The 19,192-nt window shown below is 37.0% G+C and overlaps 1 protein-coding gene across 1 annotated transcript; it reads left to right on the forward strand.

Moving 5' to 3' along the window:
- Positions 1–1,682: 1,682 nt before the first annotated feature.
- On the forward strand, positions 1,683–16,003 carry opn3 (opsin 3). Its single transcript, XM_079842094.1, has 4 exons — positions 1,683–2,277; positions 4,976–5,295; positions 14,112–14,363; positions 15,155–16,003. The coding sequence occupies exons 1-4, from the start codon at positions 1,953–1,955 to the stop codon at positions 15,419–15,421; spliced, it is 1,164 nt and encodes a 387-aa protein (XP_079698220.1). The 5' UTR covers positions 1,683–1,952; the 3' UTR covers positions 15,422–16,003.
- Positions 16,004–19,192: the final 3,189 nt, after the last annotated feature.

The following is a 19,192-nucleotide window of genomic DNA, read 5'->3' on the forward strand; positions in this document are numbered from 1 at the left end:
GTCCGGGAAAAGTGGATTTTTTGAAGGGGCAAGTGAGAAACAATTTGACTTGCCCGACGGACAAGTATCCTGGTTAAAACGTCAAAACAAAAAATAACTAGGGAATCACCAAAGTGCAAGAATGATTCTGCATTCAGTTAGTGTAAGTGGCGATCGATAGTGGATAATAAAAAACAAACTGACGTTAACAAGGTTGAGCTGTTGAGGCTCGCGCAGCCTCTCGAGGAGAAAATCGAAAACAAATGAGCATCGCTCACACACAGAAACTCAGTTAAAGTACACGGCCTCATGAAGCTTCGACGCGTTATGAATCAGTGAGCCGAATGATGATTCGGATCGCGTGTCAAACCACCAAACTGCTGAAATTTGGCGATTCAAACCGCTGATTTGACTCGCTGATTCATAACTCTACGAAGCTTCATGAGGCCGTGTTTTGAAATCGTCATCACTATGTAAGTCGTGGGTTTTTTTGCACACAAAAACTATTGTCGCCGATTCATAAAGTTATTTTAGAACCACTGTAGTGAGATGGACTTTGTAACGACGTCTTTAGTACCTTTTAAGGGTATTGAGAGTGTAACCTGCAATTGAGCCAATGGAGGCCTTTCAGAACCATCAGATTTCAACTAAAATATCTTCATTTCTGTTCCGAAGATGAACGGAGGTCTGACGGGTGTCGAACGAACGACATGAGGGTAACGTTAAGTAATTAATGACAGAATTTTCATTTTTGGGTGAACTAACCCTTTAACATACACAGTTAAAATTGTGCAGTTTTTATATTTATAACATATGATACAGTTAAGCAACATTACACTAACAAGAGTGTTGTTTTCCTGAATACCATCACGACTGAAAATGACACTGATTTCATACGCCAGTTCCATAAACAATTATTTAACATTAAGTCACTTACATTTTAGAAGGAATATGGACTGTTTTTGTTCTATTGCAGCACCGAAAATAGTTCCAACAAATATCACAGCAGAACCGTAACGCATCTCACAGCAATAGTGTGTGTTAGTGAATGATTCAGCGTTTTAATGAATCGGTTGACTCAAAGATTCAATGGCCTATTCGTAAACGACCGCCAAATTCTTGAATGATTCAGCCGTTTCACTGAATCGACTCAATGACTCGCTCATTAAGACGGTCACATGCTGCCACCTACTGGTGGTTTAGTTTCATCTTTCCAACATTTCTTATTTATTCAAAAATATTTAAAATAATCTCATAACATTATTTAATGCAATTGTAATTTTTCAGTGTAAATGATTTAATTTGATTGGTAACAGTGTCTTATTCTAATTTAATTTATAGATCAAATTTAAGAATATAAAAGGAAAGCTGCAGCATATCCTATATTTAATAAGATTATGGAAAAATGCCCTTTATAAAAAGGTACAAATATGACAAATATGCATATTTAAATATGTCAAACCTGATTAAACACTGGTGAGAATATTGCTTCAGAATAGATTATATTTACAAAAAAAAATCCCGACAAGCAAATGTTTTACTCATACAAGTGAATGACAGATTTACTTGTCCGAAGGACAAGCGTGTCAACAGGCTTAATGTCGAGCCCTGATTAAATGCTGATCATCGTCGTTCTTTTTTCAAAGTGATAAGTTTTCAAAAGAGCGCAGCAGATGCGGAGCACCGCCGTCACTGTGATTAGTGTTCATAACAGCGCCCTGAACATCCCTGCGCTCAGTCAGCAGTGACAGGCAATCACAGCAAACGCTGGAAGGTCTCTGGTGGATTCTGGAGGAACTTTTACGCATTATTCTGGAAGTAGGTGACTTTATGCGAGACGAGTTCGATATTACCGACACACTGAACTACAATCTCTGGTCGACTGCCCTGTTTCCTTCTGGACGGGATGCTGAATTGGGTCACTGACCTTCAAGCGTTTCAGTGACCATGCTGGAAATTCACTTTGAAGAGAAATGAATTCTTTCAATGAAACATCGACTGAGACTAACCTGGAGAATTATAACTATATTTTTGCCGATGAGACTTATAAACTCCTGACGTTCACCATCGGATCTATCGGTGTCCTGGGCTTCTGTAATAACATCATCGTCATTATTCTCTACTTCAGATTCAAGAGACTCCGAACACCAATTAATTTGTTAATAGTGAATATAAGTGTCAGCGATCTGCTGGTGTCCCTCACTGGAGTCAATTTCACATTCGTCTCGTGCGTGAAGAGAGGATGGGTCTTTAATTCTGCCACATGTGTTTGGGATGGATTCAGCAACAGTTTATTCGGTCAGTTCTTCTGTCTTCAATCCCTCATGTTATCGACTGAGTCACCTCAATAAGTTTTCATACTTTGAATTCAAAGAAAGTCATTCTAACATGTTTTGTTTTTTTTCTCTCTTCAATGTTTACTTCATCACTTGACTAGCCTATTGTTCCGTTTCGTAATGGGGTTTGCTCTATTCGTCTTTTATATTGTAGCCTTGTGTGATCTATCTGAAAACTTTGTTATTTTTAAATTTGGTCAGTTGTAACGGTCTCTTATTAAGAAATGAAGACTATGATGTGTTTAAAAACGGTATAGAAAGCACATGTTATATAAGCAAAAGCAAATAATTAAAAAAATCATCTTTAACATACCTGCGTAGGTTTAGGCTACTACGGAAAACAAACAGGACCAAACTACGCTTTAAAAACTGTAGCCTACGCTTTTATCTTTATTATTTGAATGGACGCACGCGCGACAGCAGCGAGACTGACAGGGCTTTCTGACATTTAGCCTACCTCGCGACAAATTATCTAAACTTCAAAAAGATTTTCAGAACAACACACTAATATAACTTATAGGTGTAGCCTATGTTACCTGTAAGTATGAAATCACTGGTAATATCATATGAGAAAGATATCAAGAGACCATTTGATAACATGTTGACATAAAATGGACATTCAAATGAATTTGGATAGTATAGCTGAAAACATTTGATCTTGTAAGAAATTGATGAGAAATGTTGATGTATTTTGGTAAGAGGTTAGTAAATCAAAGGACAGTTTGAGATATTGTTGAGATATCTTTTCAACTTCAAAAGACTATAGACATGTGAGATTGGGTCTTTTTCTTAGGATACAAATCTTTGGGGCAGGCAACTTCAACACCATTTTGTCTTTTTGTCTTTTCTACACCAAATGATCATCATCTGACACATCTGATGCAATCTTATTCAAGTGATTAGGGGATTTGTGCAGCATGAATCAAATGAAAGGAACTGTATCAGTGTACATTATATCAGATATTGCCACAGCTTCATGGTCATAAGAACATTTATGCTTCGTTATTTGATTTTGTTTACAACGAAGAGCAAAGACACAGCTCTAAGCGTTCGTAAACAACTGTGACACATTTATTAAAATAAAAGTCCATCTGGCGCAGGGAAAGATAAAGTCGAATAGAGTCAGATAATGACACTTTAATGGACCAGAAATAACCGGCAGAATATCAACAACATATCTGTGAGAGGATATGCTTTGAGGAGAGCTTTGTAATCTCATTTCTGAAAGATAGATAGTCGTTTTATGCACCTGAGCCCCCAAGGTCACACCTGATGTTATTCTAAATTCAAAGACTATCATCACACATAATTGCTTCTGTACTGCCTCAGTTGATGCATTTAGATGTAAAATCAGCTCCCTTTTATGCTTCTACTGTTGTTTGTTCAGACATCTGAGTCTATGACCTCCATTTTTGCTCCCTTGTGAATTGACTCATTTAAATAAAAACAGTTCTGATGAGATGCAGCTAATCCTGCGTCATATTCCACATCAAAACTACCAAGCCCAGCTCTATGTGATGTAAAAAGAGGCAAGTGTGAATACTTCTGACAGCTGAGAGGGGACAGGCTAGTGCTGCCTCCCCGCCGGCCTGCCTCTGTCACAGAGGACTGTGGATATCTGGGTAATTGGGGGAATGTGTCTGTGAGTCTCTTGCCAGAGTTGTCTCTGTAGATACTGCCCTTATGAAACACAGTTATTTACTTCTAAAAGTGTTTACTTCCAAATGTGAAATGATGCCAATTACTATAACCATCGTCTGCTGAATTTTGGCCTGTATCCTGGGAGCTTGATTTCTTTAAAAGAGACTGTAAAAGGAACATTGTTGGAAGCAGGATTTATATTTATTTGTATAACACCTTTTACATACATATTGTTTAAAATATAATGATATTTTAAAATATTCATGCCTTATAGATGCATTTTAGTAGATTAGAGCTGGGCAATAATACAGTTTTATAGATGGGTGAATCTCACAACATCAGTCAAGAGCATGTCCAGATCATATTTTAAAAAATAAATAAAAAATAACAAATTATATTTTGTACCAGTTTCACATCCTTACCAATTAATTAAAAAAATAATACCATTATATTTTTTCTATTTATTACAAAATGTTATTTTAAGTGCATGATAAATTATTTGTACAGCATAGTATTTCTTCTACTGCTTTTAATATATCTTTAAAAAAATCATTGTCTCCAGGCAGGATTATGCTTGTGAATGGTTTATAGGAATGGGAATCTTATGAGAATCATAAAAAATAATGAGAATTACAAACTCAAACATTTATATTTTGATAATGGAAATTTGAGGTGAGAAATGTAGGAGTGCGTCCATTCAAAAAATATAAAGATAATATATTAGAAACTATATATATAAAAAATCGAATATAAAGAATCACAACTTACTTAAATCTTACTTAATTTCAGGTGTGGTAAATAGCATCTATCTATCTATCTATCTATCTATCTATCTATCTATCTATCTATCTATCTATCTATCTATCTATCTATCTATCTATCTATCTATCTATCTATCTATCTATCTACATCTCCATCCATCCATCCATCCATCCATCCATCCATCCATCCATCCATCCATCCATCCATCCATCCAATCTAGGTCAACTGTCTCTATATCTCTCTTCTCGTCCTTTAAGGTATCGTGTCCATCATGACTCTCTCCGGCCTGGCGTATGAGCGCTACATCCGTGTGGTTCATGCCAAGGTCATTGATTTCCCCTGGGCCTGGAGGGCCATCACACACATCTGGCTGTACTCTTTAGCCTGGACTGGAGCTCCTCTCCTGGGATGGAATCGCTACACGCTGGAAGTCCATCAGTTAGGCTGCTCTCTCGACTGGGCGTCTAAAGATCCCAATGACGCTTCCTTCATTCTCTTCTTCCTCCTCGGATGCTTCTTTGTCCCTGTGGGTGTCATGGCCTACTGTTATGGAAACATCTTGTATACAGTGAAAATGGTAAGGCAAACACTTTCTTTTACAGTTTTTTCCAACTGCTTACACACAAAATCTGTTCATGGCACACGATTTTTGAAACCCCTCACTCAAAGTGCAAAACTACACATCAAATCTCCAAAACCATAAGCCATTTCTCAGCCTTTGACTTTTTTTCAAAACACTACACACAATTCTCTACCTAAAGCACAAAAATCTAACAGGAAGTGACTTGCTTTCCTTTTCCAAACACAACGAATCAAAATGCGACACTTATTCACCAGGTCACACTCACACTCACATGTTTACAAATGTTTATGGTTTTGCTGTATGCTACTGTATACAACAGTAATGTTTGACCTGATAAATATTTTCTGTTTCTACATTGCATTGGTGTTTAGAGTGTACTTGTTACCCCTCTCAGCAGATTACTTTCACTGTAGAACATTGTATTGAAATTTAGATGTAAGCCTGTGAAAGACCAAAGAGCTTTAGATTTAGAACAACAGTGTTTATATGGTATATCCAAAAATGTACTATTATGAAAGAAGTGTTTGCCATTTGATGCAAATGCTTCATTCTGACATGCGTTTATGGCATTTTGAATGCGGTGTTACATTTTGAAGATGTGAGGCATTTTGCATTTTGTGTGTGCAGTTTTGGGAATTGTGTGTAGAGTTTTGAAAAATGGAGACATGGTTTTGAAAATGTGTGTAAGCAGTTGGAAAAAACTGTAATTATGTGTGCCACAGACTGAAAAAAATGGTAACCTAAAAATTACAACATCTAAATGAACTGGTGTTATCAAAAGAATTATAAAAATAAAATATAAAAAAATTATATTGCTGAATCAACGTAAACACATTTATGCCAACAAAATGTATTTTTATGGGTTAAATCAAGTAAAAAAAACCTGCTCTTTGAGGGAACACTTGCAGGTTACCACTTTTTACAGTCAAGTGGGCTTATGTTAATAATAGTTCGTTTTCTTGCTGACTTTGTCTGAATGCATCAGTTTATGATGGTATATCAACCTGATCAGCTACACTATCTTCTGAATCAAAAATAGTGAGCTGCCTAACCAGATATAGGGTTTTTCATGGATTTATGGTGGTTGTTTAAATACATGGTCTTTGGCATGTACAAACTTGGTTGAATATTGAATTGCTTTACATTTTTAGGGGCCAAGCACCTATTGTATCCGTTGGCGGATATCCGTTCTTATTATTCTTATTATTCTTCCATTTCTTCTTCTTCTTCCGCTCCGAGTCTATTGCTGCGTCCCAATTCGCCTACTTATACGACCTAAAAGTATGTACTCTTTTTGTAAAGAAAAAGTACATACCTTTGAGTGTGTAGCAGAAGAGTATGCAAGCTTTGGGACATACTATTTCGTCATCTATAACGGACTCTGTCGCTTAGTTACGTGCATCCCGTCACCATTTAAACTGCCGTCAATCATCGTCACAGTCAAAATCCTCCACATTCAGTTTCATTTCTTACCGTATCAGAGAGAAATGTAGTAGCCCATTGATCTGCCATTTGTGGGTCTTTAATGCAGAGACTTTGTTTGCAGTTTAAATATAATGACGCATTTAAAAGTTAATGTCTAAACATATCAGTACAAAAGTTCACAATGCTGCTGCAGGTGAAATATAATGTGATAACATTGAATAAATATCTTTTCGTCAGGTTAAATACTGATAATTGATCTCTCAAGCCCCTTAATCTAAACCTCTCGACTCGCACATCCGTCATGTTTGTAGTTTTTTTAACACTTTATATATATATATATATATATATATATATATATATATATATATATATATATATATATATATATATATATATATATATATATATATATATATATATATATATATATATATATATATATATATATATATATATATATATATATATATATATATATACAGGCACAAACATTTTTTTTTTTGTATTTTAAAGCATCATATGAAAAAAATACATCCAATATTGCATGTCAAGAGAAATGTCAATTATATTTTAATAAACTCTTCATATCTGTATCTGTTTTCTGTATCTATAAAAATAGCCCATCTAATCAAAAATTCACATTATATGAGTCGAGTCTCTAGTGTGTTTCACATGAGGAAGGCTGTACGTGTTATGTGCACAGTTGCTGCCTATAAAGACAGCAAGGGCAAGATTTACTAAATAGGGCAAATTAGCGTGAGAGCACAATTCCAAAAAAGCGCAGATGGGAGTGGAAAGTTGTGCGCGTGATCTACTGGCGACGCGCAATTTAAAGTACACAGACGCAGCCGGATAATTTCCATAATGACTAATGCAATCTACCAAGAGCAGCGCAAATTAGCGTCTGGTTTAAGACATGCTTTTCTGGGTGGTAAATAATGGCGCAAACACCAGTAAATTGACAACCGCAAACCTTAGTAAAACACTTTGCATGATTCATTTAAATACTCTCCTCCCGTAAATTTTGCGTCTGAAAGGGAAACTCCTACAAATGCATATTCAATAAGGTCAGCCGCAAAAATAACCCTGTCCATGTCTTTTTAGCGCTAATTTTCACAGCGTGTCTAAATCCTGACAGTAGTTTATAACGGCAAAAGAGGGTTCGCGCTGACGCATGCAGTTACTATAAATCTGGCCCAACGAGTGAAAATTGTTTGGTGAACTCATCTGTTTTTAAATCAAATAAAGGGCATTTGTACATATACTTTTTTTTTTTTAAAGAAATGTAAGCAAATCTGATTAAAATTGCATTTCATCGACCATTGTTTTTGTCAAACGTTTTCTATCTAATTTCTTATTTGTGATTTGCATGCGTCACCTCTTTTTCTTTTCTTTTTTTCTGTTTTTAACCTTCATCATTCTCTCTTGTTCTTTTATAAACACACTGTCAGGCTGCTGTGATTTAGCAGTGTATGGGGCCGACACTTTCTGTATGAGGGGCTATTTCAACTAAAAGCCTATTGTCTGAAGGTGCCTTCAAACAATAAGCAGAGATGATGATTGTGCACGTAAATAGCTTGTGGTTTTCACCAGCGCAGCTCCTGCGCATCAGATCTTATCAGGTGTGCCATTCCAGGTGGGGAAGAGCAGGACTGCTGTAAAATGATCTGCAAGTGGTTTACCATAAACTAAAGTGTGTACTTTGGATGTTAAAATACTTTCTCTTATCTCAGCTTTATGTACAGAGACAGCCACAAGTAAGCCATTGATTCCCTTGAAAAGCATTAAAAAACAGCAACACCGGCTGAAGTTTGGAGTGAAATTATCTGCTTTTCTGATCAATGGCAGACTGCATAAATATATATTTATATATGTGATGTTGTGGATCAGTGTGTGTGAGGTGGTCAATCAATCAGAAAATGACTGAAAGTAAAACTTCTCAATCGATTAAACAAACCTCAACAACTTGTAGCTCACACGCCACAAAGAGATGATGAGCAGCAGACTATGCACCAGCACAACACAGAAAATTGCATTTTGATTGAATCCAAGAATTGTATTGATTCGAGGGGAACAAAAAAACAGCTCCGTTGTGAAGTGGCATCAGCTCATGCCACACTGATAATTGTCAATATAAAGTCCAACACCACTGAGATGAAGAAAAGCCAGTGAAACATAAACAAAAACCTGGCAGCACCTTTAATATTTGAGATACTTCAACACGGTTTTGGAAACTTCATTGGGTGCATTGTTTACAGACTGCAGAAAGCAAGTCAATACTAAACTAAAAGTTAAACCCTTAAGGCACAATACCAGAGGAGCTCCCCTTGAAAGCACTTAAACACATACACAGTGTTGGCATTCTTGCTCCGAGATCAACCCCAGAACGCACAGCAGGGGTTTTTTAATCGTCCAGACGCTATTTCATCTTCTCTCTTTTGGCAAAGAGAGGATTTACAAAGGGCTCTGAGGGTTTTTTTCCCCTGGCTGCACCTTTAGTGTGCTTGACCTTTGAGGAACATGCTGTCTCTGTGTTGTACAGAACAGCTCCTCACGTCCTGATTATTCTGTTCTGTATGACTAACCATGGTTAGTGTACCAACAACTCCCTGATTAAATGATTCAGGGAATCAATGAATGCATTAATGAATCAGTGAATCAATAAGCACACAAAGGAATCAGGGAATCAATAGATGCATGAATGAATTAGTCAAATGGGTAGATATTCAAATTGAGAGATTGCATAGAATTGTATACATATATTTATATTATTTACATTTATCATGAACTAGTTAAATAAAAGCTATGGTAAAAGTAGACACATTCCCGTATGTCAATTTTAACCTAAATCTTGATGTTAATGAACCAAAAATGTGAGCTTCTATCCAAACTCATCTATCCAAATAATGAATCAATCAAGGTGTTGCTTATACGTGCTGTGTCAGCAGCATGATAGCTTTAATAGATGCATGGCATAAGAACAACTCCAGTATTCTATCTGGGTTTGGAAAGCCATCTTCAGATTGATTAAAGTATTTCAGGAGAAAACTGACCGGCTGTTCACTTCAACTCCATTGCGTCCCCGAGTGGTGACCCAGTTCTGTTTTAGTTGCACAATGGCAGGAGCTCTGAGAGATGCTCAGTCAAACTCAGCACATTTGTATTGCTGTTCTTGCAGCTGTGTGACGATAATGAGTGAATGCATGCTAATTATTTGTTTAATTAAAGAAGCAAGAGTTTCTTAGGCCATCATGCTAGTCTAAAGCCAATCAGCTTGGGAAAATATACTGTATATACTGTATCTTCATCATCATGAAGATAATCATATATTATGTGGAATCTGTTATGACCATGTGTTGGGGGTAAGACATTAAGTAATGTGAGTTACGCCAATAGAATACTTTTTTCAAGTAACAAGTAAAGCAGCGTATTACCTTTAACCCTCTGGGGCTCTTCGGTCATTTCTGACTCAAATTTTTACAAATAAAAAATGTTAAAAAACGTAGCTTCATCAGAATGGTCCGAAATTTGGTGACTTTATTGGTAATATGTATATGAACACCCAAAAAAATTGGGGACAGGATTTGAAAAGTCTAAGCGGTCGTAAAAAAAATAGTCACACTCAGGACCTTCGGGTCAAAAATGACCCCCCCCCCCCCCCCGCATGGGAAATTGGCAAAAATATGAGTTTTTTTGTGCATACAATCTACAAATCAGCCAGGATGCAGAAAAAAAAGACTCAACAGTGAAGGGGTGAATCTCTAAAACATTAAGGGCCCTATTTTAACGATCTGAAACGCAAGTGTCAAAGTAACTTTGTGGGCGGGTCTCGGCGCTGTTGCTATTTTCCCGGCGGGATAAATGGCTCTTGCGCCCGGCGCAAATCTAAAATGGGTTGGTCTGAAGTAGCTTCATTATTTATAGGTGTGGTTTGGGCGTAACGTGAATAAACCAATCCGAGCGTCATCCAACATTCCCGGTAAAAGCAGGTGCGCAAGTTCCATTATGGATTGCTATTATTATGGCGTATTTACCAGGCGCACGCCAGGAGCGGTTCACAGCCGAGGAGACTGATGTTCTTGTAAGAGCAGTGAAAGACAGAGACGTGAAGTTGTAATGTTGTACTTTATGGTAAAGGTGATTTCACAGTCTTTTTTTTTTTTTCAGTCTTTCAGTTTTTTCCGTTTTTCAGTCGATTTTTTTTCCTGGTTCTTGACGGACAAACCAATTTGTCAGATGTCCTTATATACATATATGTCTTGCCACTATTGGGCAAACAGGTCTTATCCTTAATTATTACAATTAGCCTGAATCATTTGTAAGCTAGATTTATGCCTATTTTTTCACATCTTCGTGGCACACCACAATGATTTCCGTCGTCTCATGTGTTAATATTTTTTTAGTGTAACAATTTATGATTTGCAAAAATAACTGTTGCATCTGTGTAGATTACATGAGCAAAGTGTATGCGCGTTGTGCACGCTATACATTATGGTCAAGCATGCGCCCTTAAAATAGCATAATGAACAACGCGCAACGCGCCACTGACTTTAGACTAGGTTTTTTCTGGTCAGTGGCGCAATTGTTTAATGGAACAGCAAAATAGCACCAGGGATTGTTTGCGCCGGAACACGCCTCCTTTTTTGCGCTGAACCGCCCAGGGAGCGCAAGTTCATTCACTAGTTTAGCGACGTGCTTCTGTGGAGGGAAAAGCGCGCTTTGCGCGGGTGCAAAATAGGAATGACACATGCGTCGGTGTACAAAGTCAATTGCGCTGGGTGCAAGATAGGGCCCTAAGAGTGCAAAACAGACAAAAAAAACACACAAACACAATTAGCTTTGGGAATGGCACGCGTTACTTTGTGTGTGCGTGTGTTTTTGTGTGTATAAGTGTGTGTGTGTGTGTGTGTGTGTGTGTGAGAGTTTTGTCTGTTTTGCACTCTTGATGTTTTAGAGAGTCGCCCCTTCACTATTGAGTCCTTTTTTCTGCATCCTGACTGATTTGTAGATTGTATGCACAAAAAAAAAAAACGAATTTCCCATTCATTTCCTATGGGGGTCATTTTTGACCCAGGTCCTGAGTGTGACTTTTTTTTTACTACAACTTAGACTTTTCATGTCCTGTCCCCAATTTTTTTTGGGTGTTCATATACCAAGTACCAATAAAGTCACCAAGTTTTGGACCATTCCGATGAAGCTATGATTTTTAACATTTTTTTATAAAACGCAAGATCCACTATAGGGGTAAAAATGTGCTATTGCGTGATAAAAATGCTCAATGTGTCCACCGGATGGCACCCATCTCATTTAAAAAAAATTGCTTTCATGAGGCCTAGGCTTGACTCTAAAATGAAATATAGCTTTAATAAAAAAAAATATTTTTATATATACACACACACATTTTTTATTATATTCAATGGGGAATATTCAATTTTTATCTTAATCTCGAAATTGAGTGCAGAGGCATGAACGCTGTGTGCGCTGTGTGAACATGCTTATTGTAGGTCTAATAAATTTGAGTATGCATTTACTCGTCTCACTGCAAAAACAGATTCAGTTTTCCTCAGTGAAATTCAAACCTGCAATAATTAAATGTTAAATAACACAAATATACTGCATTTAATCTCACTTTATTACTCTATTTAGTTAATCTAAAAAAGTAATTACTGGCTACTAATTACATCTTCAATAGATTACTGTACTCATTTCGGTCTTTAAAAGTATTGCCTTACTAATTACTTTCTAAATCGGTCACGTTAAATGAAAGGAAAAACTGGGTGAGGACTCAAATGCGGTCAGGGATGATTTATTAACAAAACATAATTACAAAATCAAAACCCACGAGGGGGAAAACATATAACCAAGAAATAACAAAAAACCAACTTCAAACATACCAAACAGGAGACAAAATACAATGATCCAACACAGACTGCAAACACGAGGGGACTTATAAAGGGAAAATAATCAGTAGGGAACAGGTGGGAGAAATAAAACACTAATTAGATAACAAGGGCACATGGCCCAAAATAACAAAACACCACATGTGCTCCACGAGACAGGACAGGCATGTGACTAAATCCCATATCATCCTTGGCCAGTTGAACAATACGAGGATAGACATGAAACTGCTCTTATAATTTTTTCAAATCAATAATATAAAATTGCATAAATTATTCTTGAACTGACCAAAATGGGAGGTTACATTAAAAGCATACGTTTTAACATTAGATGTTAACATTTTTATGTTAAATCCACTATTGTTTTCTATAGAATTGTTCTATAGTCTATAAAGTAAGTAATTGTAATTAAATTACAGAAACAATAAGAGTAAATCCTTTATTTAGCTTTTCAAGTGAAAAGTAATTAAATTACAATAATTCATTAGTAATGCATTCACCCGACACTGGTTATGACTTTTCATATGAACACACAAAGGGATGGATGGATGGAGGAATGGGAATGCATATGTGTTTTAAATTGTAAACTGTAAATCAGTTGTCTGTTCTATTCCTTTTTTACCTTTTCTGAATATATATTTTTTATCTGTTTAAAATAGTTATGATAGCAGCTTTTACTGTTTTTAAATGAACATTTCCTTATTTTTAATGGTGTGATATTAAATTTGCTTGTCTCTTTCTACCCTTCTTAACTTAGAAAAAAGATAAAAGGAAATTCTATATTGCACTTATTTTTAGAACTTATAAATCACATTTTCAAATAATGTTTATTAATAAATGACACATTACAGCATTAGAATTACCTCTGTATTGGTCATCACACAAAAACCTCTGCAACGCTTCAATTCGTTTAATTAGTAAAAAATAACCTGCAGGGAACGTTCTGGAAACATTTTTGGTTTCCAAAAAACCCAAATGGGAATGTTAGGGCAACGTTCTGTGTTTGCTGGGACATTTGCTTGTCCCTTTCTATCCCAATATGCTGTCTTTTACCATCATGCCAACATCAAGAACAAAGGTTATTTTCTGAAAAGTTTTTACATCATGATCTGAGAATAGCTTTATCATTACCAAATGATGTGTCATTACCAAACTGCGCTGCGTTTCCCAAAAGCATTTTGAGTTGCTTGTAGAGATTATTGGTGGCAATGTTCTTCACGATCAACTTGGGCTCACAATGCTTTTGGGAAGCGCAGCCCTGGTCAGTTTTTGAGAATTTAATTATGAACAAATATCTTTTTAATTATTTACTAATTTATGTTAGCAAGTCCAAGGCTCTCCAAACTGTTAAAAATGTCACTACCATCACACACAATATCAAAAATATAAGGTTGAAGGTCATGACCTGATCTTTTTTCTAGGACGTGTGATGTGCTTTACCAAATGAAACACATTTATAAAAAAATGTCCTCTGTTCTCATCCTGTAGCTGCGCTCTATCCAGGATCTGCAGACAGTTCAGACGATTAAGATTCTGCGATATGAGAAGAAAGTGGCGGTGATGTTCCTGATGATGATTTCTTGTTTCCTGGTGTGCTGGACGCCCTATGCTGTGGTCTCCATGATGGAGGCCTTTGGCAGGAAGAGTGTCGTCTCCCCCGCCGTTGCCATCATTCCCTCTCTCTTCGCCAAATCCAGCACGGCCTACAACCCCGTCATCTACGCCTTCATGAGCAGAAAGGTCAGCAGGGGTCACTCAGTTCTGATGGAGGGGCATTTTGTGAGGGCTCAAGTCAACGTATGGGTGATTACTAACTACTGACAAATTCCATAAGAAATAACCTTTGATATTTTAAATAAATGTAATAATAAAATAATAATATGAAATAATAAAATTGTTATAAATAAAAATTATAATTTAATAACATTTTATACTACATTCAGCAGTATTTTACCTGTAGGCCTATTATTCCACGAATTTTGGAGCATAATGATTTTTTAAATTATATCAAAAATGTTAAATTGTAAATTGAGACTTGAAAATCTTCAAATCTTTGAATTATCCATATTTTTTGTATTGTCTAATTTTAAAAGGAAGTTGTCAAATAGCCGATAGAAATCTAAAATATTTCATTTTGTATTTTTATTATTATTATTTAATATGAAATATGGAATTGCTTTGACAGGGTCTCGTACAAAAAGTAAAACTGAATACTGAATACTTGTCAGATGAAACTGAATATTACAAGAAATATTAAAAGTTTTACAAGAAAATACCATTTCAGCCTTCCTACTTAAAATTTTACATTTAATTATGAAATTCAATCATAAATCAGTTTGTGCTATCTATCTATCTATCTATCTATCTATCTATCTATCTATCTATCTATCTATCTATCTATCTATCTATCTATCTATCTATCTATCTATCTATCTATCTATCTATATTGATCTAATCTCCTACTGAATGTACTGTATGTCATTTTGTGCAGTGCATTTTGATGAATGTATTTCCTCTTTCTGATTGGTCAGTTCCGTAGGTGCATGTTACAGATGCTTTGTTCTCGCCTGGCCAGTCTGCAGCACACCATTAAGGACCGCCCGCTGTCCCGAATCGAACACCCTGTACGTCCCATTGTGATGTCACATAGCCGCGCTGACCGGCCCAAAAAGAGAGTGACCTTCAACTCTTCGTCCATCGTATTCATCATCGCTAGCAATGACACTCATCCTCTGGACATCACCTCCAAATGCAATGATGAACCAGACATCAATGCAATTCAGGTTCGACCCCTTTGACATTTGCCGTGGAGACATTAAAGAGTGGCATTGAAGTTCATTAATATCACGCAAATTCAAAGTTTATAATATGCAGCAGATACAGCAACGTCTCTTTTCATAAACATGGAAACAAGGATTTCTTTATGCAGCTTTAACTGACTTTTGTGTTCCGATTAGGAGTTGTGCAAATTATGTCAATTGTAACTAAGTATTTTATCAAAATGTCTTTGAGTTGTCTTTGATCAATTATACCTCCTCCATCTCTTCTGACACTGAAACTTCCACCTTCACCCAGGTCCATGGGGTGGTGAGATAACCAGCAGCTTAGATCATACAGTTCGTGAGCAGAATAAATTAGTGTGTGTGCTCAGATAGATTAGGAACACAGTGTTCATACAAGGACTCTCCTGGAGGACGGGACGTTTGGTTAAAGGATGCAGCACCTCATCCAGACTGGCATTCAGATCCACAGTGCCCTCTGGAGGAAACAAACTTTGTGTACTTTTTGAAAATAAGGGAAACATCACCACTATTTCTACTGCTCAATTTTTAGATTAGGGCTTTGAACAAACCCCTAAGTATTAAACTTTACCTCAAACCATGTTGCTTCTTGAGAAGATTGTTTTTCCTGTTCTATTATGATATCTAATATACTTATATATCTAATATACTTAACATTTTTCTTGGCGGGTGATGAAATGACCAGAATGTCATAGAAACTTCAAGATGGCCACACTTGACTTGCACTAATAATTATAAATACTAAGCAACCACTCAGAACACCCTAGCAACTACATGACAACACCTTGGAAACCATAATAATGCAAAGTACTCACAAACAGCAATATCTAACAGACAGTATATTTCTGAAGAAAATTCATTGCCTATTGTTAACAGCATAGCGATAAAGGAGCACAACTCACAAAGAAGTCACTTTAAAACCAGGCAGCTTTCTGTTGGTCAACTCGGCAAATCCACGAGAGCAACTTGAACTTGTTGCGAAATCTGGAAAAATATAACGTGAAAGTTCTTATTGAAATGACAGGATTTCTCCCGAAATGACAGTTCCTCTGTAGCCAATAATTTTATACTTTAAAGCACATCTTTGATTACAATGCAACATTTTTAATTTTCAGAGTTTTAAAGTAGAGGAAGGTTGCGCAATTCTTAGTCCTCTACCTTGGCCGCCATGGCATTAGTCCGGTGGCACGGGAGAACCCGGGACGACCAGTGCACACAATGGTTGCAAGGTTCTGCCAGCTCATCACAACTAAAGCGGAAAAGCTGCCTAATGCCTGACCCCAGTGGCACGCAGTTAATACAATCATTCCACAGCAGAAGCCTGTAATGTATTGTCTCTATAGGTGAGGAACCCGTTCATCCGCCTTTCATACACCCGCCATAGCTGCTGCCCTGTGGTTAGGCCCATAACCCCAGGCTCAAAGGGACACCACCTGCGTTGGCCACCATTATTTAGGGTTCTCAGTTGAGCCTGCCCACCCCTCGTAATGCCCACGGTGATACTTCGCTGATGATATAGCCTCAATGAGCAATTCCTTACTTGGTGTTCACCTCTACACCACAATGAGGTGCAAGTTGAGTCTTTGATTTTGGTTTTTGATCTTTGATCACCAAAATTACATATTTAATTAGGTTTTTTTCATGCCTTAAAATAGCTTGAATGTTACTCTACACCCCTGCTTAATTTAGTATATGTAGACTCATGAATATGCAAATTAGCCCCGCCTCCACTCACTCACACAAGCTCAGAGACCCACTCGCTCAACTTTTACTCAAGTTACTGAAGTAAACGCTGCACAATGGTATCGCTCTTCACAACACCGGACACATAACAGTATTTAATAGGAATAGCCTTTTGCTTGACTACGTTATCAAACAGCTAACAATGTGTTGCTAATGTTACACAAACCATGTTCCCATTAGCCATCTCAGTCTGCCTTCTAAAAATCTGCATCCTTAGAAACGCTTTGAACATCATAGAACGTCATCGTAATATCCATCATATCGTCGCTGTCCGATGAAAACCACGTATGTCGATTTTGTCGATTTTTAGATTTTTCGACGGATTGAATGTCCAGGTTCATTTCCGTATACAATATGCTTCACATATCTAAATGGCCAATGAAAAGTTGTGAAATCATGTCATCTGATTTTCACGTATATCCATTTGGTGTTAAAGCTGTCAATCACGCCGCGTATCTCCCGCTCTGTGGAAGCATCTCGCTGGTTTCGCCAGTCTCGTGAAGTTTCATCGAAGCTCAGCACTGGATAGCTGAAAGTACGACATTGAAGCTCTCCACAGTTTAGTTCTAATCTAGTTCTTCACAGATTAGTTTGCTTGCTAGTATGTAAATAAACTCGGTCTCATTGATAAGATTCAAACTTTTTTTTTCTAAGTCAAACTGATCAAATTATAGCCTGTAATGCTACTGTCATGATTGTCACTAGAACATGCCTCACTCATACTGCTATCATCCCTTGCCAGAGGCTGAAAATGTGCAGCACGTATTCCTCTGTCAATATGAAACGCGACTTGGCCATTCTAATTAATGATCGGAAGAACGCGTATTGACCACCGTTACTGTAAAATATGCACGTATGACCATTTAAACTCAATTTTGGTCAAATGTGGATTATATCATTACACTGGCAAGAATATGGTTACATGTAAAGATGCCGTACTAAGTATGACAATGCTACATTCAACTGCTTTTGAAATACTGTTTTTTCACTTCCTGAAAAGTAACCGTTTTGGACATACGTGAGTTTCATCGGGCAACGACGATATGCATAATTCACCCACTATATTGCTAAATGTACACGATTTTTCATATCAACAGAAAAACATAGCGGGATAACCAACCCGATCTCACAGCAATTTGTACATATTTTACGAGGTGGCTAATTCGTACGCATTTGTACAACCTCACTCGTACGATTTTTGCTAAACCGTACGTATTTGACGAGTTGCAAAATTCATATGAATCCGTACGAATGACCTACCTGAAACCCCGCCCCTAAACCTACCAGTCACTGGGGTTTAGACAAAACGTACAAATTCTTACGAATTGTTCGTGAGATAGCGTTGGGATAAACTGGCTTCTCTTGAGACTCCCATGCTTCAGAGCATAATTAATGATATGCTAAAGGCCGCCCACACGTTGACGCGATTGGTTACAAGGTAGTTTGTGACGTAAGATATATACACCAGCGATTTCAAACTGCATTTTTGAGACGGTCTTTGGTTCACTGCAGTTTTAAGGAGAAAATCCTCGGCAATGGTGTGGACCTATGGATTTGCACATGGTTTTTACATCCCATTCCGCAGTTCTTTTTTTTTTTCTCTCACAACTATGAGTTTATATCTCGCCATTTTGAGAAACTCTCAATTGTGATAAAAAAAGTCCAATTTTTCAGACAATTCAGACAAATTATTATTCTTTTTGGTGGAAACAAATTACGCTTCCATAATTTGTCCAGTTCTAAAACAAAATTAAACTGATTTAAAAAAAGAGAAGACATACTGACACATTTATGTTTGAAAAGCGCTGTTGAATGACTGAATGGCCGCTTAAGTGGTTCAGAAGGCATCTGTTATCTCATTTATGGATTATGTTCTGTGGAGGATTTGTGGGTTAAATGCAATTGAGGATTACATTTTACATGACAACCATCAGGACAGGGGGACTTAACATTTCTCCCACACTAAAAATAACGGAATAAGTGAGATGGTGAATACAGACCCATGAAGCAGAAGAGTCCAAGCAT

Source organism: Gobio gobio (genome assembly GCF_949357685.1).
Source record: "Gobio gobio genome assembly, chromosome: 18".
Taxonomy (NCBI): domain Eukaryota; kingdom Metazoa; phylum Chordata; class Actinopteri; order Cypriniformes; family Gobionidae; genus Gobio; species Gobio gobio.